At 44.5% G+C, this 24,935-nt stretch overlaps 1 protein-coding gene across 1 annotated transcript in view; it reads left to right on the top strand.

Moving 5' to 3' along the window:
• The first annotated feature begins 18,170 nt into the window (after positions 1-18,170).
• Positions 18,171-24,935, top strand: part of CCDC57 (coiled-coil domain containing 57) — a 39,357-nt gene continuing 32,592 nt past the window's right edge. The window contains 5 exon segments of the mRNA XM_075720173.1: positions 18,171-18,393; positions 18,396-18,515; positions 18,518-18,545; positions 20,830-20,938; positions 24,244-24,421. Of these exon segments, the coding sequence (XP_075576288.1) occupies positions 18,171-18,393; positions 18,396-18,515; positions 18,518-18,545; positions 20,830-20,938; positions 24,244-24,421 (658 nt within the window).

Here is a 24,935-nt window from a genome sequence, read left to right as displayed (position 1 = left end):
TAGAGTCTGCGTATTACAGAAGTCTTGAAGTCTTGAAACTGTTAAAGTGAGCTTCAAACAAGTTATACATTAAATCTTACATGTACAAAAATCAACCATTTCTTTAAAATGCAACTGATTACTCCTGTTGGGTCAATGTTTCCCTACGATAGTACCTAAAGGGGGAGTGTAAGCACAGTTGCACATCAGAGGAGGTGTTCATCACTAAAGAATGCTTCTGCTTGCAGAAGTATAGGTCTGCATGGTGATTGTTGTGCATTGGGGATCACGTAGTTCTTACAGCTCCATTTCAGAACCGGACTAGCTATGGCACAGCAATCTAGTTGATGCAGACTTGTCCAGACAACTGAGCACTGAATGCATGATTGTTAATAGGCCTGGATGAATGTACTTACTAGGGCATTTAGACCAGCACTCCCACTTCTTGGAAGAAACAACTTTATATACATGATGCAGAAATAAATGTGGCCATGACTATGGCTGTTCTATTACCCTGGGCTGTACAAGAAGGATAGTAAGCCTCATGCTACTGGCTTCAACTCGTTTTCTGGAAATCAAATATAAACAGAAAACAATTTGTCTTAAGTCCGTGCAACTAGAACCTACAATGGTTAAACCAGAAGTGAAACAGAATACCTCAGTAAAACTAGACATCCAGGTGCCTGCTACTACAGATGGCCGATTTCTGTAAGAGTATGTAAAAACGCATAGCTTGTTAGACTGGGCAATTTCTGCACCAGGTTTTGGGAGGCTAAATGGAAGTCTTAAGATGCATCTCTGCCAGCCCTCCTGATGCTGGGATCTGTCCACCCTTCAAAACTCTTTTTCCCAGTAACTTCTGTATAATGCAAGGTATAAAGCATTCTTCAAAAAAGGATTGTTTTTTTTTTTTTAAAGCAGCAACCACACAGCACAGGGTAGGTGCACAAAGTATAATCCTTCATGACACTGGTAGCTCTGTAATGCTAATAACAGGGAAAATGCTGATTCAAGTATCTGAGCTCAAGTGTATGAAGAACAGGGATAAGATGTAAAACTGAAGGAGTCAAGGGGGCAGGAGGAATTGTCACTCCCACTGCTCCCAAATCGTCAGACGGAACATTTCATTTGGAGTGAATGTTTAAAATGGTGGGGGAAGGGTTGTGTAATTTTTTTTTTTTTTGTATTAACCATCTTGTGGCAACACACAGTCCGCAATAATATGTGAGCATGTTTTGTTGAAAAACGGCAATCAGCAGTTTCTCCAGACTGTTTACACAGTGCTGGATTAGGAATATTCCGCCCCAGGAAGAAACGGCTCATGGCATTCGACTCTGCTGCTTCCTGCACACGGACAGGGGCGGCCTCCTTCACCGAGTCGGTAGCAGAGCTGTTCTAAGGGCAACCTCTGCCGACCTACAGTGCTGGGCGCCCACAGCAAGCGCCATCCAAGCCGTCTCAGGTGGCAGGTGGCTTTTGAGGGGAAGCACCGTTAAAAGCTACTTGGCAGCACGCCTGCTCCTCCCAGAAGAGAACCACCCACGTTTCACCGAGTTGCTGGGGGGATGCAGGAAGTTAAGGCGGCAGCCGGCGCACCGAGCCCGAGGCAAGCGCGTCCCGGCGGGAGGCCCGGCGGCCCGCCGCGCCGTCTGCCGCTGAGCACCGCGCCCGCGGGCAGAGGCCGCGCGGAGCCGCCCCCGCCGGCGGTGGCCCACGGCACGGCCCGCTCGCCGCGGCCCCGCGTGACCCCGCCACCGTGACGCGCGGCGGCGCGGGCCACCCCAGCAGGGCGCGCGCGCTGGCGGCCGCCGCACCGAGACGTGCAGGACGTGACCGGCCGGCTGGGCGGGGCGCCTACCGTAATTGCAGCCCCGCGCGCCCGCCCCGCGCCGCTCGGTTTCTCCGCCGCGCGCGCCGCGGAGCCCGCCCCGCTCCGAGGAGGTGGGGGACCCCCCCCCCCCGCCCGCCCCGCTCCGAGGAGGTGGGGGACCCCCCCCCCCCCGCCCGCCCCGCTCCGAGGAGGTGGGGACCCCCCCCCCCCCGGCCGTTCTCGGCTCCCCCTTGCCCGGCGGAGCTGGGCAGCCTCTGAGGGGCGCGTCTGGCCCGCCAGGCCCGCGGCGCTCCGCAGCTCTGCGCGCCTCAAGGGGGGCGGTCTCTGACAGGGCTTTATGTTCCGACGTGACGAAAGAGCCAGACGGGCAGATGGGGGGAAGCCTGGCCTACGCCCAGCTTTTCATAAAAATAAGCCTATGGGGAAACAGTAGCATCCATTTACTCTTCTTTACGTCATGTCTGTTACGACGTTTGGCTAAAAATCCCCACAGACCAACACACCGGACATCCAATGCCATCCTTCCAAGATTGGTCTACGTGTGCACACACATACGTCAGTCTTGTTCATCTGGCTTACTCCATCAGTAGTTCGTGTTAACACATCGAAATTAAAAGAGCATTTAACCGGAACTAAATGAACCCCGCCTCTAAACGCAGCAGAAGGTGCACTTGCTCCTGTTCCCTTCAGCCTGTTGCAGTGTGCCTTGTCAGGCCGGGCTGTGTCCGCCGCCTTAACGACTAACGAGGAAGTAGCAGGCAGGTTCCCGTGTGAAACGCGAACTAGGGCGAGCGTTACAGGAGGTGGGCTCATGCTTCATTTGCACAGGCAAAATTTTTACTTACAATTTTGCTTCAGTATTGGGATGCCGCCAAAGCCTGCTAAGACGGGGGCTACTGCGTAACTATTCCAACAGTTTGCTTTGCTTTCTGCTTTTGCTAGCTCAGCCCTGTTTAGAGGCAAAGGATTACATTTAACTGGCTGCAGCTCAGTTTCAGTATCTCCACAACAGACATGTTAGTATTGTCCTCCTATCATAAATGGGTTCTTGCTTTGGTAATGTGTAAAACAAAGGCAGCAAATGCAGTTAAATCTGTGGGGTTTTATGCTCCTGAGATTATCTTCCTGTTGTCATGGAAACTAATACAGGATCAGTTAGGAGGAAATACTAGGTGACTGCAGGTAGCATAGTGGGTGGTGTGTTTGCTATGATGTGCAGTGTATAGGAAAGGAGAGCATTTGTATTATAAAAATGAGCAGGTAGAAATGGCAAGAATCTCCTATCAGTGTTTAGCCAATACCCTCATTTGCCACGCAGCAGTACTTTATGGTCAGCAGTATGGGTAGGAAGAACATTTGTGAGTATGTAGGCTGACCTATATAGCTTGAGAACTTCCCTTGAATTAATTTGTTTTAACTATGGCATAAATCTATCCTACCTTGAATTCTCAGGATAGAAATAAATAATGTTTATCAAAAACAAAACTTGAACTTCCATGTAGGGAACCCGGTTCAGACCAGAATTCAGTCTGGAACACCACTAGGCTGAGAACTGTACAATTATAACATGAGGAAGATGGTCTAAGCTGAGCAATGTAGAGATTCTCCTTCAGTGTCTAATCCGTGGAATGAAGACAATAATGATTCTCTCTTCATAGGGTGTTGGGAGTACAGATACACTGAAAAGCGTAGACTGCTCAATACTGTGTTAATAGGAGTCACAAACCCCCTATAGTTGCCCAAGGGTATTAAAATCTAAGCAGACTAAACAAAAGATGTACGCTATCCTTGGGTTTGAGTGAAGAATCCTAAGACTAACCAACTCTACTGAAATTTTGCAGGAAATGACCCCTGCAAAAATAGTTTTAATATCCTCCAGACCCTGGTGATAGCCCTCTACATATAAAACAACTACCCTTTGCATTGACATCACTGACATCTGCCTATTTAGCACGACTTTAACTCTATTCTGATGCTCTAAAGCACTAATGCATATATCTTTAATTCAAATTTTATTTATTACAACTCATTCTTAGGTACTTCATGCAAGTAATTTTGATGGGCCACTGGTATGATACAGTAAGTGCATTTCTTGCAGCTTACCTGCTTAAATATCAGCCAATTCAATTATACGTTCATTTCCAAACTCTGCTGCAAACTCCTGTTGCCTACAAAATCATTACCGTATTTACCCATGGCCTGCTCTGACCTCCTGCCCTCCCTGCAAGGCCCTGCAGTGACTTTCACTCTCCCAGTTTGGCCGCCTCTGTTTTATCAGTTTTCCGGTTCCACTGCATCTGCCTTTCTCAAGGGTTTGCCAGCTTCCCCCAGTCTCTCATCTCTCTCTCAAAACTCCTAGGACAAACCGTACGGTAATTCTGTGCTGTCTGTAGCTGTAGGTGATGTTCCATACCAACACTTACCCTTAATGAATCTCCAGTCCCCAGTAAGCCTCAAACCATTTCAGTGGTCACTGCTACAGCACAGTAAGTAACGTGCATCACAAGTTACTGGCAATGACACAATAAATTCACACTGCAATTTTATGTGTAGCAAATAATACTAACCAGTGTAGATTCTGTTATCTGGGTAAAGTGCTCCACAGGGTAAGTGGTGCTTATTTATTTATTTATATAATGAAAATGTTAGAACCTTGTTCTTTACATTAGCTGGGAAAATCAGATTATGTTATCATTTTGGTTTCTTGGCGTTTTTTTATTTTTCCTTAATGAGCTTGTTACCAACAAGTACCCCTAACTCACACTGGGCCATAAGCAAGAGAATAAGCCACAGATCTGCATACTAACTTCACATTTAAAGAAGAAGTATTAATGCGGCTTTCTTCTCAACAAGAAAGAAACAGTTCTTTTAATCTTGACATAAATACTTGCATAAATATTTTCTTTAATTAAAACCGCAACAGTACTAACAGTTCAATCTTCTCAGGTACCACCTTTGAAACATATATACTAGTTCTGTAACAATAGCATTGTCAACCTCTATGGTTACTGTCTGTATATCAAATGCACAGTTTCTGGAGAAGTGGGCTTATTTTTCTAAAGCCTACGTGTTTTTTTACACCACATCCATTACCGTAAGTGCATTAATGTCAGCATCACAGCGGCACCTGAAGACCAGACAGCATATGCTATTTCTGTGTGCACAGAAAAAGTGACAAACATGCCTTCGGTCGCACTTGAATTATCTGGCTGCTCTCCCTACGCTTTCAAAAATAGAAGTTGCAGCATCCCAACCTCAGTTTAATACTTACAATTCATTCTTCATGTGTCATGAAAATTAATTGCAGCCCTGCAGCTATGGTGCCTTTACAATGTGTCGGAGCTTTAGAAAAATAGAAATTCTTGCCAATTGTTTATAGTATAGAAATGTCCTTATTTTGTCTAGTATAAAACAAAAAAGCGACAGAGCTAGATGAATACTAATTAAGGGTCCAGTGCTGTCACCAGCTGGACATACGTGCTTATTTTTGCGGACTGCCATGGAACTACCCTGCTACATAAAGTGCTCGCATGCATGTGCACTGTATCTCAAGCTTGGTTAGGACATGTCACTGAATATAGTGGGAAAAGATCATCTGGCTAAGAGGTGTCATTTCAGACAATCACTTTGGACAGCGCAGCTGCATAACATGGTGTTCATACATTGAGATATGCGAATTCCCACTTCAGTCACAATTTAAAACGTCACCCTAATATTTCCGAAATTTAGAGTTATACTTCCAACCGAACCACAACAGGTACACTGTACTAATAGATTGTGTCTTACATTTTTAAACTGCTGACTGCCACGCCTTAACAAACCACCGCTCCCTCTGAAACAAACACTGCAAAACCATACATGACTTCACGCGGACATCCTAAACTAAACGGTTTTCCAACCGCTTTACCCAAACAGCACGCAAAGCCGCTAACCAAGAGTGCGTTTCCACAACCGGTGTTAACGGTCCACGCCCGTGAGGAAGTTGTATCGCTACAATTCAACCTCCCCGTTGTGCGCTCTTCCTCTCCGCCACAGAACCGTGGAGAATCGGGCAAAGCGAAGGCTTTTGCACGTGGGTTACGCGCGGTAGCAACAAGGGCTCTCTCCCGCCAGATGCGGGGGGTCCGCGGCGGGGGCGGCAGGACGACGGGGGCGGTCGCGGCGCCGCCAGCGGCCACGCGGCCCGCGCGGCGCTCCGGGGCAGGCACGTAGCCCGCGCGCCCGCAGCCGCGGCGGCTCCCGCCCAGCGCTCGGGCCGCCGCCGCCGCCGGTGCTCAGGCAGCCCGGAGCGCCTCACCGTTCTCGGAGCGCTCGCAGAACCGAGCAGCGGAGCTCACGCCCGGGGCCGCGGCGATGTCCTTATGAGGGGACGGCCCCTCAGGCCGCGCGTCCCTCGCGGTGGCGGAGCAGGGCCGTCACCGCCGTGACAAAGGGAGCTCCGGAATGTACCCCCTCGGGGCTCGACACTGGAACGGAAGGTGAGCAGCAGCGGAGGCACCGTGGAGGCGGGGCTGGACGCGGGGACCCTCGTCGCCCGGTGCCGGTCTGAAGCCAGCGACGGCGGGAACAAAGCCCGAGCTGGCGGGTGCCTCAGGAGCCACCGGTGCGGCGTGGTACGTGCGCCGGGGCCGGCGGCGTGGGGCGCCTAGGCGTGACCCGGCCGCCAAAGGGAGAGGCTGCGGGCAGCGCTCTCTCGCAGCAGCCGGAGCGCGGCTCGGCCGCCAGCACCGCTCAGCGCCCGGACAGCGCTGTCAGGCCGACGGCGGCAGGGACGCTGGGCGACCCCTACCGCGGCGCGCGGCCCCACGCGCGGGGGGGCCGCCCCGCCGCCCCTCGTGAGGTGGCGCCCAGAGCGGTGAGGACAGTCCGCGCCGTGCCCACCGCCGCGCCGCCGCCCTCCGCAGCCTCTGGGCGAGGGACGAAGCCGCGCCGGCCGCGCCGCGCTCGCCCAAAGCTGCGGCCGCGCTCGAGCAGCCCCACGCAGAGATGCGCCCTCGGCCTGCCCGGCGCTCCGGAGTCGGCTCACCCGGCTCCGGACCCCCCCGCGCCCCCCACGGCGTTCGCCCCCGCGCGCCAGCCACGCACTCCGCAGCAGCACGCACGACGGCTCCGCTCGGTACCTGAGTCACGTCCCGCGCCTCAGCGTGAGGATGCTCGCGCCGGACCGCTGCCGCTCTCCCCGTGCGCCCGAACAGACCCGCCCCAGCCCGTCTGCGTCCCGCCCGCTGCGGAGCGCCCCGGCGCGGCAGGTGGGTGGCTGCTCGCCCCTCCCACGCGAGAGCGGGGGCGCCCGGGTCCTAGCGCCGCCACGTGACTCCTTCCCGCCGCTACAGGTTCGCCCGCGCAGCGGCACCGCGGCCGCGTGCGGCCCGCCCGAGGTGGAGGCCCGCGCGCCCCGGGGCCTGCAGGGCAGCGCACAAGGCACCAACGCCAGCTCTCCGGTTTTTGCACAGGGCGCCAGGCGGGGTTGGATCCTGCCTGCGCGGAATGCTGCCCCGGCTGCCGAGAGGAGCAGGACCTGAGCGGTGGACTTAAACTTACGAATTGGCTTCTGTAGCTGAGGTTTGTTCCGTGCTGCCGTTTCTGTTTTCCAGGGAGTGATCAGGGTCTTTGTTGTCTCCTCACATAAGAAAGACTTTTATGAGCTTCCTTGCTTTTTTTTTTTTATCTTCTTAGTCATTTTGATTGTGATACTGTGCGTTCTGCAGATAATTTACAGGCTTCCCTCCTCATCCTTTACCGAGGGAGCACTGCCTGCAAATACGCCTGCTTGAGATACCGCTCCTTTTACATCCAGACGAAGTGAGCTTTCTGCACTGGTCTGCTGTTCTCTCCTGCTATTCATACAAATGTTGAATTATAAAAGTGTGTGTTGATATTGCTATTATTTAGCATCCATGCAAGTTGTGATGGGCTTCTAAAGTGCAGTACAGAAAGCAGCGCTCCTCAGGCTACTCAGGGCTTAGGAAATTCAGGAGTAGTGTGTGCTTACAGCACACAATCCAGTGTATAAGGGAGTGATTGTCCCCTTGTACTCAGCACTGGTGAGGCTGCGCCTTGAATAGTGTCCAGTTTTGGGCCCCTCACTACAAGAAGGACATTGAGGTGCTGGAGCGTGTCCAGAGAAGGGCAACGAAGCTGGTGAAGGGTCTGGAGAGCAAGTCTTACGCGGAGCGGCTGAGGGAACTGGGGTTGTTTAGCCTGGAGAAGAGGAGGCTGAGGGGAGACCTTATCGCTCCTCTACAACTGCCTGACAGGAAGGTGTAGTGAGGTGCGTGTTGGTCTCTTCTCCCATGTAGTTAGCGATAGGACGAGAGGAAATGGGCTCAAGCTGCATCAGGGGAGGTTTAGATTGGATATTAGGAAAAATTTCTTCACGGAAAGAGTAGTCAAGCATTGGAACAGGCTGCCCAGGGAAGTGGTTGAGTCACCGTCCCTGGAGGTATTCAAAAGACATGTAGGTGTGGCACTTAGGGACATGGTTTAGTGGTGCACCTGGCAGTGCTAGGTTTATGGTTGGTCTCAATGATCTTAAAAGTCTTTTCCAACCTAAATGATTCTATGATTCCTGCCACCTGTGTGGAGATACACAGGGGTAAGGTTCTAACTAGAAGAGGATAGGTAGGATACAGTATTGTCTTGTGAGAGCTATGGTGTTGCACAGATTAGTACCTTCCAATGTTTTAGAAGCTACTTGCTGAAATCAGCTAATACAGAGGGAGAATCTGAAACTCTTTTGACACCACAGAAGTGTTTTCTTTTCCCTGCACTTTACGTTTGCTTTGGCTTTTGATTCAGTTTTGCTGTAGTATCCATTTGTACCTGCTTAGGGATTCATTGCAGTAATGTGCAAAGATGAGTAAGACCGGGTGGTTTGTTTGGGTAGATAGCATACAGCCAGTGAGACATACATTGCTAATCTTAAAGATCGGTAAAACCAGTTTTTGACTGTCTACCATTACCTGAATTTAGGCCATTTGCTTACAGGCTAGAGGAATGTAATTGCAGAAGAGGAAAAATGACTGATTCTTGTGGAGCTTCTGAAGCAAGCAGTGCAGTGCCTGAGGCCCAGCAAAATTGGGGGAGTCTAGCAACTGAAGACATTTTTACGTGTCTTTGCAGGTAATCTTGGTTCTCCAGGAAAAGGAAGTATAATCTCCATTGCCAGTCCCAAAGGACTGGAAAAACTCCTACAGTTTCTGAGAGGGAGACCGTTGTATTTGTCATGACCCCACTCTCTGACTTGTAATTTCTTAAGGAGGACAGTTCCATCCTGCAAACTCTTCTGCTTTGTTACTCCATTTGAATCACTACATCACAGTAATTTATAGCCACCAGCAGAATTTATAATTCAAACCTTAGAGGTGTGTACTTCGTGAAGGTATTTTCAGGAGGGACAGAGGTGCCTAGGAAGGGAGAGGAGTAACAGTGAAAGTGAAGTTGGCAAAATACCTAAACCATCAGTATCTCTTATAGCTACTCAAACGATATAAGAGGTTTTGACCAAATACATTAAAAAGACAAGAGGACTGGTGTGTCCTTCACATCTGTCAATATTGCCCCTACCAAAGCCTCCATCTCTCTGCAGCCCAATCAGCAGAGTGCAACACATGCTCTCTGGTTAGCATTCAGTTGTAGAACACTCACACCATTTAAGAGGTCAGTGGTTTTTTTTTCTAGATACAGACGAGTGTCACTGCAGTTGGTCTGTTTTCCAGAAGTGGACATCCATAGGATAGACCAGCTGCTGAGAAAACTGACCGGTGGTCTGTGGTCTCACTTTTGTAGCTGACGGCTCCTATTGTTTTTGAAGAATGCATTTTCTGAAAAAGATGTGTTCGTAAAGCATGGCATGCCACGGTAAATGACACCCCCCCAATATCCGCACCCAGATCATTGGATTTGATTCAGTGTTCAACAAGGCAGTAGTGTAAGTGAGCAGAACACAGGGTTGCTGTGCTTGCAGAAGCCTGCAGAGAGTTGGATAACCTCATAAATGCTTGGAACTGAGATGAAGGCACAAAAGCCCTATCTGTTAGGTGGTTACGTTGCATGTGTTTAAGCATTAAATATGCTGCAGTATACTTATGAGTAGAGGGAATGTTAAAGTGCAGCAAAGAGAACTCAAAACATAGTGATTTAAGGCATCTAACTACAAAAAGAGCTTTGAAAAATACTTCTTTACAGTTCTGACTAAAAAAAAAATAATCTGCATCTTAGTATTGTTCATCTGTAAGTATGCCACTTATTACAGATATTCTCAAAGTGTTGTTGAACTCATGAGGAATCATTAAATAGCCAAATTCTTTGTCCAGAGAAGACTGTGAAAGTCTCAGTTTAGTCTCTTGCTAAAGGGGATTCTTAATAGGAAGGTATAATGTCGTTGGGTTATACTTAGCAGATGCTAGATTCCACCAACTCTCCACTAAAAAGTTCTTCACTCCATAATTCCTTACTAGTTTCCAAATAAATAAGGATCTTGGTGTGTTCTTTATTTACATACTTCATTTGACTTTGTCTGTTATTTTTTATTTTGCGTCTTTGCAGCAAGGAAGGCTAATGGTATTCTGGGTACTGAATAGAAGGGCACATTGCTGGCTCACGGTCAATTCGTTGTCCGGCAGGATGCTCAGCTTTCCAGCTGGCTGGCCCCCAGGCTGTACAGGTGCATGGGGTTATTCCTTGCCAGGTACAGGACTTTACGTTTTCCTCTGTTGAGCTTCATGAGAGTCCTAGATTATTTCCATTAAAAACAGAGTGATGTAGTGAATCCAGTAACTGTTTGCCATTCACATCAGTAAAGACAGTCAGAGAATGCTGGAAATTTTTGCCTGATCAGGCTTCCAAAAAGGCAGAAGTGACTGGAGTATTGCTGTTATGGAGTATAGATAGGAAGAGGGTAGCTGACATTAGGACAAAGCTTCATTGCTCTGGAACTTAGGGCTTCCGATGGCATATGTCTTCCCTAGCACCTCCTGAAGTGTTGAAATGTTTCTGTGTATCCTAACAGTTTTGGGTGGTTGCTGCTTCCTGTTCCAAATTCCAGCTGTAGTTTGCAGGTGAGTCCCAAATACTACCTTAAAAGTACCTGTAAACATTTATTCTTATTAAGCTTTTATAGATATTTTGTCTTTAAGGCTACATTTTCTTATTTGCACTTGAATGGAGTCTGTTGTATTAATTACGGATTTTCACTGCAGTATTTTTAAGAATGTTGACAGTAACATTGAACATTTCAAATGGTTTCATACACGGCTAACTGTGCAATGCGTACACCTCTGCCTTTGATTCAAAAGGTAAATGTAGCAGATCGTGTTGTACAAAGAGCCCTTGTAAGATCTTTATTGCAGAAAGGCCAGTAATATTCAGAGTTGAGGTTTCGGTAATTTTTAGGTTGTTTCTAAAGCAAGTATGAAAATAAGGTCTTTTTTATATGACTCTCAAGATGCAGTTGAGGAACATGAACTGTACCTACAAAGACGTATATAGTCTTTAAAAATATGAACCCACAGTTGTTGTACAGGTAGAGTGGAAGAGACAGACATGGAAATCAAATTCTTCTAGCCTGGATGAAACTGAAATTTAAATGTGTCATTTAGTTCCTAAATAACAGCACCCACATGTCAGAGGGGACCAAAAATTCCTCTGGAGACCTTTGCAAGCTGTAAAGTAGGCCACTTTTATTTAGAAGATCATCTTTAAAATGTTAGTTCTGACTTTTTTACATTTATTGTTTGTATACTGTATACCAAATACGTTCCTCGGGGTTCCGTGGAAATAAGTTTATTCATTTGAAGGAAAGCTACATTTGAAAGAAAGGCTTTTCTGAATCACATTTTAGTTTTTATGTTTCATTAAGGCAGACTATGTCCATATTCACTTACTGAGTCCCTGCATGATGTTTCTCCTAAGTCTGTTGCTTTGATTGTCCAGGTAAGCATCTTTGGAGTGTGCCATGGCTCTCATGTGGCCTGTGTCTTGGAAGTACTTTTCCATAGAAAAAAGAATGAGGGTGGCAGGATAAATAGTTTGTCTAATCCTGGGTCTTGTCTTGTTATGGAGTTGGGCCATGATGAGTTGGACATAGCCTTTGGACTGGAAACTTAAAAGTGCTTTTGAGCCTAGGAGTGTATTTGTAGCCAGGATATACCCTGCTTTTCCTCTCTGAAATGCAGCATTTTCAGAAGGTGGGGCCATTTTCTCTCTTTCTTTGTGAAGCTACTTGTGAGTGTTGCTATTTCACAGTACACTGATGGGGCCAGAGACTTGTATTCAGAAGTTGTGACTCAGAAGGTGGGTCTAAAGGTGACTGAAATCTACCTTTAGCCTAAATCTTACTAAACTCACTAGTGTTTGATAAGAACAGAAAAACTCACTCTCTCTTCTAAATTCCTGTTCATTTTTGCTAAAAGGGAAAAAGGTTTTCTTTCATTTCCGTCTATGAAACCAGGACATTTTCTGCATTTATTTTAGGTGTGTACGGGTTTCTACATTGATCCCAAAATCTGTGTTGTGTAGACTGTAATCTTTTTGACTCACCGTTAAGAGGAAAATTTACCCATTTTGCGCACTGTTGAATCACTAGAAGCCATCGGTTACTCATTTGGGGAACCAACACGCATTTAACTACGTGATTAGGGACTGTCTGGAGGTACCTTGGAGAAGATGACAGCTAAGTTGAAAGGGGGGAGGGTGAGGAAGGGTTGCAAAAGATAATGCGGTTGCTAAGTTAGGCAACTCTGGGGTCAGACGTAAGGAAAAGGAGCATGTCACCAGTCAGCATGGTATATGGATTTAGACATTTGCGTACTATGTATTGATTCTGCTGAGTGCTCTAAGAGGCCCACTGCAGAGTATAAATTATGCTGGGACTTGCACTATAATTTTTGCGTGCTCAGATTTGGGAAATCATTTGACACCAGATTTCACTGTTGCATTTTAAACCAGAGGTGATTCATATAAACAAATTAACTAAATCCCTTTAGTAATTGTAGTATTCTGAGGTTATATGTAGATACACTTCATGTAGCTAAATGAAACTTGATTTATTTCAAAAGTCAAATTATTAGTTCTGATTCTAATTTTTAAATAATGGTTACTGATGGAAATAAACCCCTCCTTTCTTTAGATGACGTGGGGTTGGGAAATACAGTTCTCTTCTGATGACCTAAGGAAAGATACATAAGAACTACTGATAATACTCTGTTTTCTTTAAATTAGAGTACTTCAGATATAATTCATGCAACATTCAGGTTTCTGAAAGGTCTCTCATCTGGCAAAGCTGTTTATATAATCCAGAAACATGAAAAAGTGAGAGAGCATTACAGGAAGTTTGCCTCATGACGTCCAGACAAGTCATCCAGAGTGACTAAGGGAAAATCACGCTTTAGATCAGTTCATGTGTAATGTCTTCCTCAGTCTCACGTAGACAGTGTAGTCTGGTTTAGTTGATAGATACATTTTTTAATAATTAAATGCCTTGGTAGCAGAACTTACTTATCTGTGCTTCACAAAACCTCGTGTTGCAGTTGGCCTGAGCTTGTTTTACCAGCTTTTTAAAGTTTTTCTCCCGATGCAGTGGGAGTTAGGAGAGAATGGGAAGTTTGTTCCGTTTGCTCCCATTCGTAACAGCCGTTCTTTAAAGGAATGGGCCAAGACTCTCCTTCCTAATCTGTGCTAGGAAGAAAGTGTTTAATACTAAACAGTCTGATAAACAAAACGTATAGGAAGACAAGTGAACAAGAAAATGAGACTTGAGAGTATGAAACAGGTGTTAGCTGTGTTTTGGGAGGAGGGGGTGTTATGAAGAGACCCGGGCTGCAGAGGAGCGGGCCCGTGCTCACGCAGTGCGGAGGAGGGGCTGCAGTACGTTAATGGCGAGGATGAAATGGGGAAAATACGAGGAGAAAAATGTAATACCAGGTGCCTGGAAGCGGATGCGGTAAGAGGAACCGAGAAGCGGCGGTTCGTTGAGCAAGAAAGGAGGCGGCGGGGGGCACTGGCGATCCCCGCGAGTCCGAGGCCTGGGGGCGGGGCGGGGCGGGGCGGGGGAGCCGAGGCCTGGGGGCGGGGCGGGGCGGGGCGGGCAGAGCGCTGATTGGGCGCCAGTGGCGCTCGCCACGAGGCCCGTCTGGGGCTGGCGGTGGGCGGGGCGGCAGGGCCCGCGGTTCCCATGGAGACGGGCCCGGCTCCTGGCCAGGCCTTGCCCGCGGCGGCTCCTGCCAGACGCGGCCTGCAGCCGCGAGCGGGGCGACGTGCAGGTTCGTGCCGGGAGGAGCCGAGCCGCGACTGGGTTACTCCGCGGGCGGCATCCGAAGGCACAGCGGCCGCACAGCATCCCGTCGTGCCGCAGCTTGTCCTTCAGAGCGCCCGCCGCGGCAGCCGTGCGTCTTGCGCCCTGTTTCTGGGGACCCTTCCTGCTACTAAGTGCCCTCTCTGTGCTGCCTCTGAGTCCCAAACGTTATCTTGTGCTACCGTGTGCTCCTCTCTACTGCCTTCTCTAAGGGACTTGACCTCAGCAGTCTACCTGTCGTCTGCTCTAATGCCTCGGAGCATCTGACCCTCTGGGTCAGATGGAGGCATGGGCCTTCTCACCCTTCCTCCTGGGATCTGCTTCCTGCCTGTTGATTGTTCCCCTGGCAGTGTTTTCTTTCGCTCCCACTTGACTATGTCTTTCTCTCCCTCTCTGCACTTGAGGTGTACAAACCTCTAGTCCTGCAGGGTGCTTGATCCCTGGCTTGCCAGTAGCGTTCCCTTCCTCCATCCATGTGGCTGTCCCTTCCTGTCATCCCTGAGGATATTTGCTCTAGGAATTTGGTGTCAGTGCTCGTCATGGTGTGTTGCGCTCTATTTACATTCCTGGATGCTCTCTAGAATATGTTCCCATTTCTCAGTCCCAGGGGCAATTGTTTCTTCCCGCCATACCTTGTCTTATGCAGTCCGTTGTGCCTCCTACTCTTCTGTCTGTCCTGCATAATGGCAGAGACTGACGTCAGGCTGTCATGTACCCTGCAGCATAGTCCACCCCATACTTTGCCGGAGGAGTGTCCCCACTCAGCACCTGACATCCCAGGTTTCTCTTGTATGTTATTGGTCCTTATCCTATCCCCCAGCTTCTGCTGTATTTTATCTATTCTGATCAGATTGTATAATGCATCATGTATATTTGCTGTTTCATATGTCTAACCTTACTTGTAAGGTAAATAGCAAACCGGTTACCAGCAGTAAAGAAAGAGCACAAAAGTGATGGTAACATGTATCACTGATTGGCATAATTTTTTTCTTGGAACTGTGTTGGCATGATATTCTTTTTTTTTTTTTTTTTCCCAACAGTGCTATGGCACAACTACTTAACAGTGTAGCTGTGGCCTGTGCTGATTGCTTGTCTCATCATGACTTGCAGTACATAGTGAAACAGCTGTGCTAATGCTCAAGTGGCCTTGGTTCTGTCTGTTACTGCTTCATCAAGGAAAACAGTTGTGGCTAGAGATACTTAACTGATACTAGCTGTGTGGTATTTTCTTTCTCATCCTCTTTTCTGTAGTTTAGAAAGGAAGAGAAGCAATCCCCATTTATTAACTCTGCTGGTCTGTTACGCACATCTTATTCTTGGTACAGTAAGGGTAAGTTATAAGGATAGCAAAGAAGAGAGAAGCAAGTACAGCTTCTCATACTTTGAGCAAAATGTTAAAGCTTTATAGCTCTTTGACAAGTAGGGTTTGTATGGAAGTCTGTAGATTCTCAAGTATTACACTGAAATGTTCTTCAGCATCACCTTGTTCTCCTTATTTGGTTGAAAAGTGACTAGAGATCAAACATGGCATCTGACTTCTGGTTGTTGAAGTAGCATTTTAGTAGGAACAATTATGAAATGTCTATTGAATCAGATATGCCAACCACATTCAATTGTGTGTGATTTACAGCCAAGCCATCATTTTCCTTTGGTAAAGAAGCTGATATGAGTCCTATTAGGCCTTTATGTGGGGCACCTATCAATCACCTCTTTCTGGATATGCTTGAAGTAAGTGGTTGGATTGTAATGGGTATCTCTGCTGTTTAGGTTGTACGGGTAAGCTGTGCTTGTTGTAAGATGTTGTCTCTTACTTACCTGTATGCTGTTTCCTAAGTCATCTTTTAATGTCATCATATATAGGTTTACTATTCTTCTTTTGGCTGTAAGACATCCAGGCAATTGGTGCAGTTTATATTTAAAATTACACTCTTATTTCCATTATGGTCCTTATTGAAAGTAACTTGTACTTATAAGTACTGCTGCTATCAAAGGCAAAATGCTCCCTTCCCCCCCTATTAAATTGCATTTCTAAGAAATACAGCTCTCTCTGATGGAAATCGGTATTTTAAAGTTACAGGAAGGCTCATTCATTCATATTTTTATATTAAATGAATGATTCCTGTGTTATATGTAACCCAGACTCACCTCAGGATACCACTTTCAATTTCCCAGTGCCATTAATTTAAGTAAGATATAGGGAGGAAACTGTGTGGGGCCTTTTAATTTTAAGATAATTGTAGAGAGAGATTATAAAAGAAGTATAATTTTTCTTAACCACCTCTTTCCAAGAAAAATTGTGAGTTCAGTTTGATGATTTCAAGGAAGAAGTAGGCTGGAACTGTGGTCTTGTTTTTGATTCCTTACACAAAGGTTTTGTCTGATAATGTACTGTTAATTTTAGCTAATGAAGCATATGTCAGGTTTTTAAAAGGCACTTACAAAAGTGTTTTGACACCTTAATGGGTACAGACTGAGCATAGTTTCTGTCAGTGCCTTGAGTCCAGAAAGGATCTCATAGGCATTTTTTATCTTTAATGTATTTATGATTGGGGTGGAGGGGGGAAGGAAGTCAGATTTAGTTAATATTTTTAACTGCGGTAGCCATCAGATGCATTTGGAGAACAGTAGCTGAAAGGAAGATACAGAAAGAACAAATCTTTCTTAGCATTGCATGTTGTAGGCAGGGAGGCAGTACTGTTCATGAATATCCACGACGGTGACTTTTACAAAAAATAGCTATTTTTGCTTACCTAGATGAAGAAGATGGTACTTATACTATTTTTCCACATGGTAGCACTATTTGAAGATTGCCAACAAGGAGTGGAATATGAAAAGAAAACATAATTTTCTTTTAATTGCCTTAGGGATAAATGTGAAATCTAGGCCAGCAGAACTAAAAGACCAGTAGATCGTTGTGTCCTCTAGCAGTGTTTGTTACTCAGTGTACCTGGGAAGAACAAGCTTGAATTTTTTTTATACTTGTCACGTCCAACGATCAGAGACTAATTTTTTGATCCTGGAGAATTAGAGTTGTCTAGTTTGTGAAGAAAAAGATTGTTTAAATTGTGGCATCCTTTAGCATAGAGATATTGCATCATGTTTGCTGATCTGGAAATCTCTCTTTCATTTGAAGAGGTTAAAGAGCCACTATTTGAAAGGCATGCTTGTCTGATTTGTTCTCTGTATCCCTCTGCTTATCCAGATGGGATTATCTATAACCACTGACACAGAATATTACTGTACAGTGAGAGAAGCTGTATTGACTCCAGAGATTTGGGAAAATCTCTGGAGAGATCCGAGCAGAAATTACTTTTTTTTTTTTTTTTAAAGCAACAGTGGTTCTTAGAAAGAATGTTTTCTCTTCTACAGAGTTTATAAATAGATATGAGGTAAATATGGAGAGTAAACAATAGGAAGGGATGGAAGTGAAGCAGGTAAAGGTCTTACCAGTAAAGGCACAACCTCTATGTTGTTTATTTTCCTTTTAGTTTTAAAGATACAGTTAATATGTTACTGAAATACAGCTATTCCCTCACACCTGTTGGCTTTCTGAAAAGTAACTTCAAGGTGGATTTAACTGTGGACAGAACAGTGGCTTTCTAGTCCCATGAGTAATTGTGGGAGGAGAAGACAAATGGGACACAGCAGTTAATATTGTCGATGGAAGGCTGGACTGTGACTTGACTTGTCATAAATGTCTTCAAGAAAAGAGAAATATGCGTGCAGTTTACAGTGACTAAATCTTTTTATGCCTCTTATTTCCAATCTGTATAATAAAGTAAGTAGAAAATTATGTTTTCCCACCCCAAAATTTAGTGGCATTTCATAACTGATTTGGACAGTCTTATCCCTGGACAACGCAGGACTACAAATAAAAGTAAATTGTGCTTCTAGAAGTGGCCAATGCCTGATGGTCCGGGAAACTTTACAGTTTAAATTTAAAATTCACTGGTAATTAGTTATCAGCTATGCAGTAGATTGGGAGCGATGAGATACTTGATTTGTATTAGTTATCAGTCTTAACTGTCTTCCGTCAGCTCCTGTTTCAGATTTATAGTAGTATTACAAATGGAGAAAGAACTAAATGATCTCCTTCAGTGGAAAGAAAAACAAGGGAAAGAGCTACATCCTTGCCAGTTCACATGTCAAAAGAAAGTCCTGCAAGATGTCAAAAAGAAACTCCAAGACATGCATGAGAAATTAAACAAATTGAAAGAAGATTTTGTCTATAACCTAAGAATTGTAGAAGAGAGAGAGATAGAACAGTATGATGTCACAGTTACTCATCTGAAAATGCTGAACAGGCAGAGATTAGTGATCTTAGAGTATAACTGGGTAAAGTGGAGCAAATGCTTATCAAGGAAAGAAGAAAAAGACGCAAACTTCATTATTACTATCGATAACACATTGAAGAACTAAATTAGAGCTGGAATGGTTTTGCAGGTGAGATTTGACTTCTTTAGAATAGTATGCAGGAAAAGAGAAATTTAGCTTCTCTAAGGCATGTTTGGATTGGCAAAAAGCAGTAACGTCCTTCATACAGTAGAGAGCACGTTGAGCATGGATGTACGATTATCTGTTCTGACAGAGGAACACCTAGAATGTGAACAGAGTGAGGGCTAACAGAAGTGACTCGGGCTATCTTTACACCTCCTATATCTTGGTTTCCACAGTGACTTGCATGATTTCTGGCAACGTGTTAGAGAAAGGATAGCATTAAGTGAGGATGCTCTTAAACACACAGCGTGTCCCTACATAATTTACAAGGGTGTATGCTGGGGAGATGATAGGACTGGGTGGAGATGGTCCACCATGTGGTGGATGATTATAAGGTAAACATGGTGTGGGGGAGCAGAAAAGGATTTGTCAGAAGGAAATGGTTTTTCCTTGGGTGTTGAAACACCTCTGGGAAATGAGATTAATCTGAAAGTATTGATATGTCTCCTGTGTGTTATATCAAGATGCACTTGTCTTCTGTGTACATGAGGAGACAAATGATAATGGTATCAACCATTGTCAATAATATTATGTAAGGTTACTAGACATTAGTTGTTATATTGTGCTCTGGATTCAACACAAATGGTTCAGCCTTTCAACTATTTTAAGCCATTGCAAGCTAATCTTATGACAGGAGTTGGGTTCGTGCATTCTTAAATAAATTTTGTCCCACCTTCTCTGATAGGCCTCTGTGAAGGAGAGAAGTCTGTTGGGGTATATCCAGTCACAGGACCAAGATTTACGTCTACTACAACCAATTAAAAGGTGAAGGTAGCTAAAGCAATGCACTTGTTTAGTTTGGCCATTCTCACTGATTTTTATTCTTCTGTATAGACTTCTAAACATTGCAGGGGGGCGGGGCAGAATAAACGCCTGTTTCTTGAGATCTGTCTGCACATCATTCTTGTTTAATATAGCTACTGTCTTCAGATATAATGGTATCTTTGGGATTATTCTCTGTTTAAAATGGTAACTGCTGTAAAGTGTTCTGGGTCAAACTGCATTTATAATGTAGAGATGGCTGGATAAGTTTTAAGTAACTTTTTTTTAGTTATTAAAAGTGATCTGGAATTCCTCAAAGGTCACTAACTGATTGATCCTACTGTGGTTCTGGAGCATATGCAAATTCATTTAAAGCCAGTTCAGGAATTTCATATGGAGTATATCCTTTGGGAGTGGAAGGAGGAGTTTGAGTCTTTTATACCCATCATCGCCTCTTTGCCAAGCTGAGCCAGATACTGATCACTGAGCAGTATAGCAATTATTCTTCTGATCTGCCTTGCCCTGGAGAGTTGTGGGATGAACAAGGGTGGTGTAAAAGTGCCTGTCTAGACTACACTGAGACGATGCTTCTGTTAGACTTCATTTATATGCATAAGTGTTGGCTATAGGATTCGGATTAATTCAGGTGAAGTGTAAATTTAAAAGCACAATCTAGCAGAATATAAAAATGAATATGGATTTAGCTGTTTGTGACTATCCAGTTCTAGTTTGCTGTTCGGTCTATGTAGTTATAATATGATCCACCTTATCTGCCAAATGCAGAGGTCGTTCAGCTACGTAAAATAACTAATATAGAGTTGAAAGTAATCAGAAGGTTGCAGAACTGCACGGTATCAATCCAGGTCTGTTTGGCCATGTAACAGGCTGCACCAAGTCTGTTGAGTCTTGCAGGGATGAATCCAAAGCTTGAAAAGGTTCAGTGTATCGTTAGAGAACTTACTGGTCACGGTAGCAGTAGCAGCTCTTCAAATTTGTTTGAAACGCTGGCCTTACTGGTATTCTTCCACTGTATCTCAGAAATTTTTTTTGTTGACAGGAAATAAAAATGCTGGGGGAAGGAGAGGAAAAGATACAGAGCTGCTTCTCTTTTTAAATGCACCTAAAAGCTCAGATTTCTGCTGGGTAGCCCTTGTTTTGCAATTTCTTATCTAACAGAAATTTTTGGGCAGAGGGGGAACTCTGCTATACGTAAGTGGAAGTCGTCTTGCACTACTTTTCAGCAGATCCTTGATATTTTATATGCAGCTAACTTTTGAAGTATAGTTTTGAGAAATGGCATAAACTGTTATAACTGGTTTCAACTGACTTATGAGAAAAAATTTTATGGTGACTTTAGGAAATTGTAGCACCTTATGTTTTATTGTTAAAAAAAAATTTTACATATGTATGCCTTATTAGGTCACCAGAGATGCTTTTTAATGTAAATTTGTTTTATTTTTGTCTATAGCTCTAGGAACAGTCACGTAGATCATCAGCATGAGGAATATGTGAACCTGAAACATCACATGGAGAGAAAAATCCAAGAACTGGAAGGAGAGTTTGCTTGTCAGAAAAAGGTATAAGAATACGGAGAAACAATGTTGTGTTGCTGCTGTGCCATCTAGCAATCCTTTTTTGAAGTTTGGGTTGTTTTTTTTTTGTAATTAGAATGTTTTTGTTTAACATTGCTGTAGTTGTATAAGCTTTTATTTTTTGCCTTTTTTTGTGTAAATTGATGAGATTTGTAATGACAGTTTAGAAAATTAATGCACTACTTGTGTAGTAGCTGTTGCTTTGCTTGTCTGGCAGCTGCCCCTTGTAAGGAACTGTTATGAAAGTGGTTAGTAATCTGATATAGTGTAAGATTATTTTATATAGACAGCACACTGCTAAATTTGTTAACCTTGAAACTGCAGGAGAGGTCAGCATCTAGAAAGCAGAGGCAGTCTTAGGCAAGATGGGTAAATGTGTGTTGTTTATCATACTCCTAATTACAAGGCTTCCCCCCCCCCCCCCCTGCTTCTTATATTGCTGTCATTTCATTATAAAAGGCTAGTCTTGCTAACAGTGAACTTTGACCTTCAACTGTGATACCTTAGAGGTATTTAGTACCTCAGCCTTCTCCTCATCCTTTGTCACTATGTTTCCCCCCACATCCAATAAAGGATGGAGATTCTCCTTAGCCCTCCTCTTGTTGCTTTTGGATTTATAGAAACATTTTTGATTGTCTTTCATGGCAGTAGCCAGATTAAATCCTAGTTGGGCTTTGGCCCTTCTAATTTTCTCCCTGCATAACCTCATGACATCCTTGTAGTCCTCTGGAATTGCCTTCCCCTTCTTCCAAAGGTCATAAACTCTCCATTTTTTTCCTGAGTTCTAGCCATAGCTCTCTGCACATGGGGACGGCCTGCTCCTGAACATTTAAGATTTCCTTCTTGAAGAATGTCCAGCCTTCCTGGACTCCTTTGCCTTTCAGGACTGCCTCCCAAGGGACTCTGTCAACCAGGCTTCTAAACAGGCCAAAGTCTGCCCTCTGGAAGTCCAAGTTTAGCGGTTCTGCTGACCCCCCTCCTTACTTCTCCAAGAATCGAAAACTCTGTAATTTCATGATTGCAGTGCCCAAGACAGCCTCCCAGCTTCACATCACCCACAAGTACTCCTCTGTTCACAAACAACACATCCAGCGGGGCACCTTCCCTAATTGGCTCACTCACCAGATGCGTCAGGAAGTTATCTTCCACACACTCCAGGAACCTCCGAGACTGTTTCCTCTCTGTCCGGCAGACATCTGGTAAGTTGAAGTTCCCCCAGGAGAAGGGCTAGCGATTGTGAGACTTCTCCCAGCTGCTTATAGAATATTTCGTCTGCCTCTGCATCCTGGTTGGGTGGTCTATAACAGACTCCCACCATGATATCTGCCTTGTTGGCCTTCCTCCTGATTCTTACCCATAAACACTCAACCCAGGTTTCATTCAGTGCGTTCTGATTCTCATTAGAGCAGAGAAAGATTATGCAATGATTAAGCCCCTTGTACAGTGTTTAAAAAAGCCTGTGACAATACAGCGTTTCCATGAGTACCCTTGTACTGGTGTTACCTATCTGTTGCTCCCCTTGTAGGAACTGCTAGCTGAAATTGATGCAGATTGAAAAAGAGGGAATGTGAGTTTTAAAAGCAGACAATTGAAATGGGTAACTTAGTTCTGTTCCATGAAGTTAATGTAACCTGGTTTTAAGCTGTTACCCTTTACTCACAGAATGAATGCGTGTATTATAATCTCAAGTTATTCCTGTGTGAAACGTGTGAAGAGGGCTCTCTTGTTGCTGTTTTTCCTCCACCTATGTATTGAACTAATTGTTTCCAGGATAGCAGGGAGCAGGGGCATTTGTGGTATGCACCTTAATTTCATTCATAGTGACTGAGTTTCTTCCCTACACAACCAGAAACTATATAGAGGCCTTTGAAAGGCCTGTCTCATCCTTCTAAAGGTAGTAAAGAGGAATTCACTCTTCCAAAACCTGTATTCTCTGCATGTGCAGTCTTTGCTAATCGTCATCCAGCGGTACTTGGATGGTTCTCTGGTGTCCGTGTTCACTTGCTTCAGTGGTGGTTTAACTGATAGCTTAATAGTTCAACAAACCAAGGTGTATACGGTAGAGGGGGGAAAAACCCTCACATTAAACCAATAGTGTTGGGAAAAGCAGACAAGCTTTCAGAAAAAGGGCTTGTATGCCTAAAAGATTGCCAGCTTTTTCCAGCTGTGTTGATTTTTGTCTAATAAAATAAATTACTTCTGCCTACAAGCCTTACCTTGCCAAAGGCTTGTTAGGGTAGTAAAAGGTTGCCTGGCCATTAGTGGTATCCATGGATTCCCACATCTTTGGATGTTGACGCAACTGGAGTTTAGTTTCTGGTTTTGTTTTTCTTGCCTTGTCTTGGGCCTTCTTTAAAGGACACTGCTGTAGTAATGGACCTAAAAACTCTTTGTCTTGCTGCAGTCTTGACTATAAAGATTGCACGACCAACTGCTGTTGACTCAGTATGAACAAAGGAACTGCAACTACGTGTATACTTATGAAACGTAAATTTGCACACATTGCTTACTCTATGACGTGCAATATAACTCTGATAGTACTTCAGAAGAAACCTTTAGTCTTTGCAGTTTTCAGACTTAAGTGCTTGATTAGATAGCTCTAATGCTGTTTCAGCTTCTAATACTGCTTGCAGATGCATCTGAGTAATAGCTCTCAGTAGGCCTCGTGCTAGATGCTATTATATCTTTTTCTTTCTTTACGAAACATATCGTCTATATTGAGTTAAGTATTTTTATATATATTTTTTTTATATATATTATTTGCACCTGAATTGATGGTGGAATTGTTAAGCAAGGGAGGGAGAGTTCATCTGCAGTTATTTCCCCCATGTATTAGTGAGGCCAGCTGCAGGGGAAGCCAAGAAGTCACTGAATAAAAAACTCTGTAAAAGGAAATTTAGGCAGAGATAGGAAGCGGTATTATGCAGGATTAATGTTATTGTAGCTAATAGGTGTAGGAAGAGGATACAAAATGGATATTTAGCAGTAATATGGGAGTAGAGATCTAAATATCAGCAGACGTTGTAGCTTATGGGGAAGGTGTTTTAAAGTGCTTTGTTGATCTGATGCTTATACCATGCAAAATATTACTTACAAATTAAAAAAACCCACAAAAAACCAAAAGAAGCACCCCCCAAAAAACTCCCACCTCACAACTTTCTGTACTATTTTGTTTGTTTCTGGAGCTGATGCTAACACTTCCAACTGCCTAAGGGCTTTGGACCTCTTAAAAATTAGGTTATATCAGGCTCTCCTTACAATTCTTAAGTCTTATTCTCTTCCTTTCTAAGGTGAAGCTGCTGACCAGAGAACTGGAGGCCCTCAAAGAGACTGGAATGCAAACACTGGAATCACTGCAAACAGCAGAAATGTTTGACTTGAGACTGGAGAAAGAAAACCAGTTCAATGATTTTGTTGCTGTGAAATATGCTTGGTATTGTACAATTTTGGTTATGATCGAAATAGACTCCTTTTCACGGACTCCACAACTCCACAACGCTTTCAACTTACTCTTCTTCACGTACTCTTATTTTAGCAACAGCTTGGGATGGTGTATGTGAATTAATTGATCTAGTAATACATATTGTTACAACAGAAAGAGGTAACCCTTTGATGGGTATGAAATATTTGCTAAGTTGCACAGATTCAGGTTAATTCTGCTACATTCTTTCTGGAATTCTGCTACATTCTTTTCACTTTAAAAATAAAATTTTATCTTAGAAGTTTTAATGGTTCAATGGTACCTTCTGCCTTTACTGCAAAGAGTACCTCTTCCAAGCAGTAAATATAACAAAAAAACTTAGTTTATCCCACTTCTAGAGTGTGCGGCTAGTTTTGGTGTCTCGTATTTCATACGCTTGATTTGAATCCAGTAAGTCCAGCTGTGTTCAGTCACAACTTTTTACTTTCTCAAGCAGCTACAGACAGATTGTGAATATAGTCACAGAAAATAACTCATTCAAACCAGAGTATTATTGGGGGG

This window comes from Pelecanus crispus, chromosome 12 (assembly GCF_030463565.1).
Source record: "Pelecanus crispus isolate bPelCri1 chromosome 12, bPelCri1.pri, whole genome shotgun sequence".
Taxonomy (NCBI): domain Eukaryota; kingdom Metazoa; phylum Chordata; class Aves; order Pelecaniformes; family Pelecanidae; genus Pelecanus; species Pelecanus crispus.
Note: the sequence above shows the minus strand (reverse complement) of the source record. Positions and strands in the feature narration are given on the sequence as shown.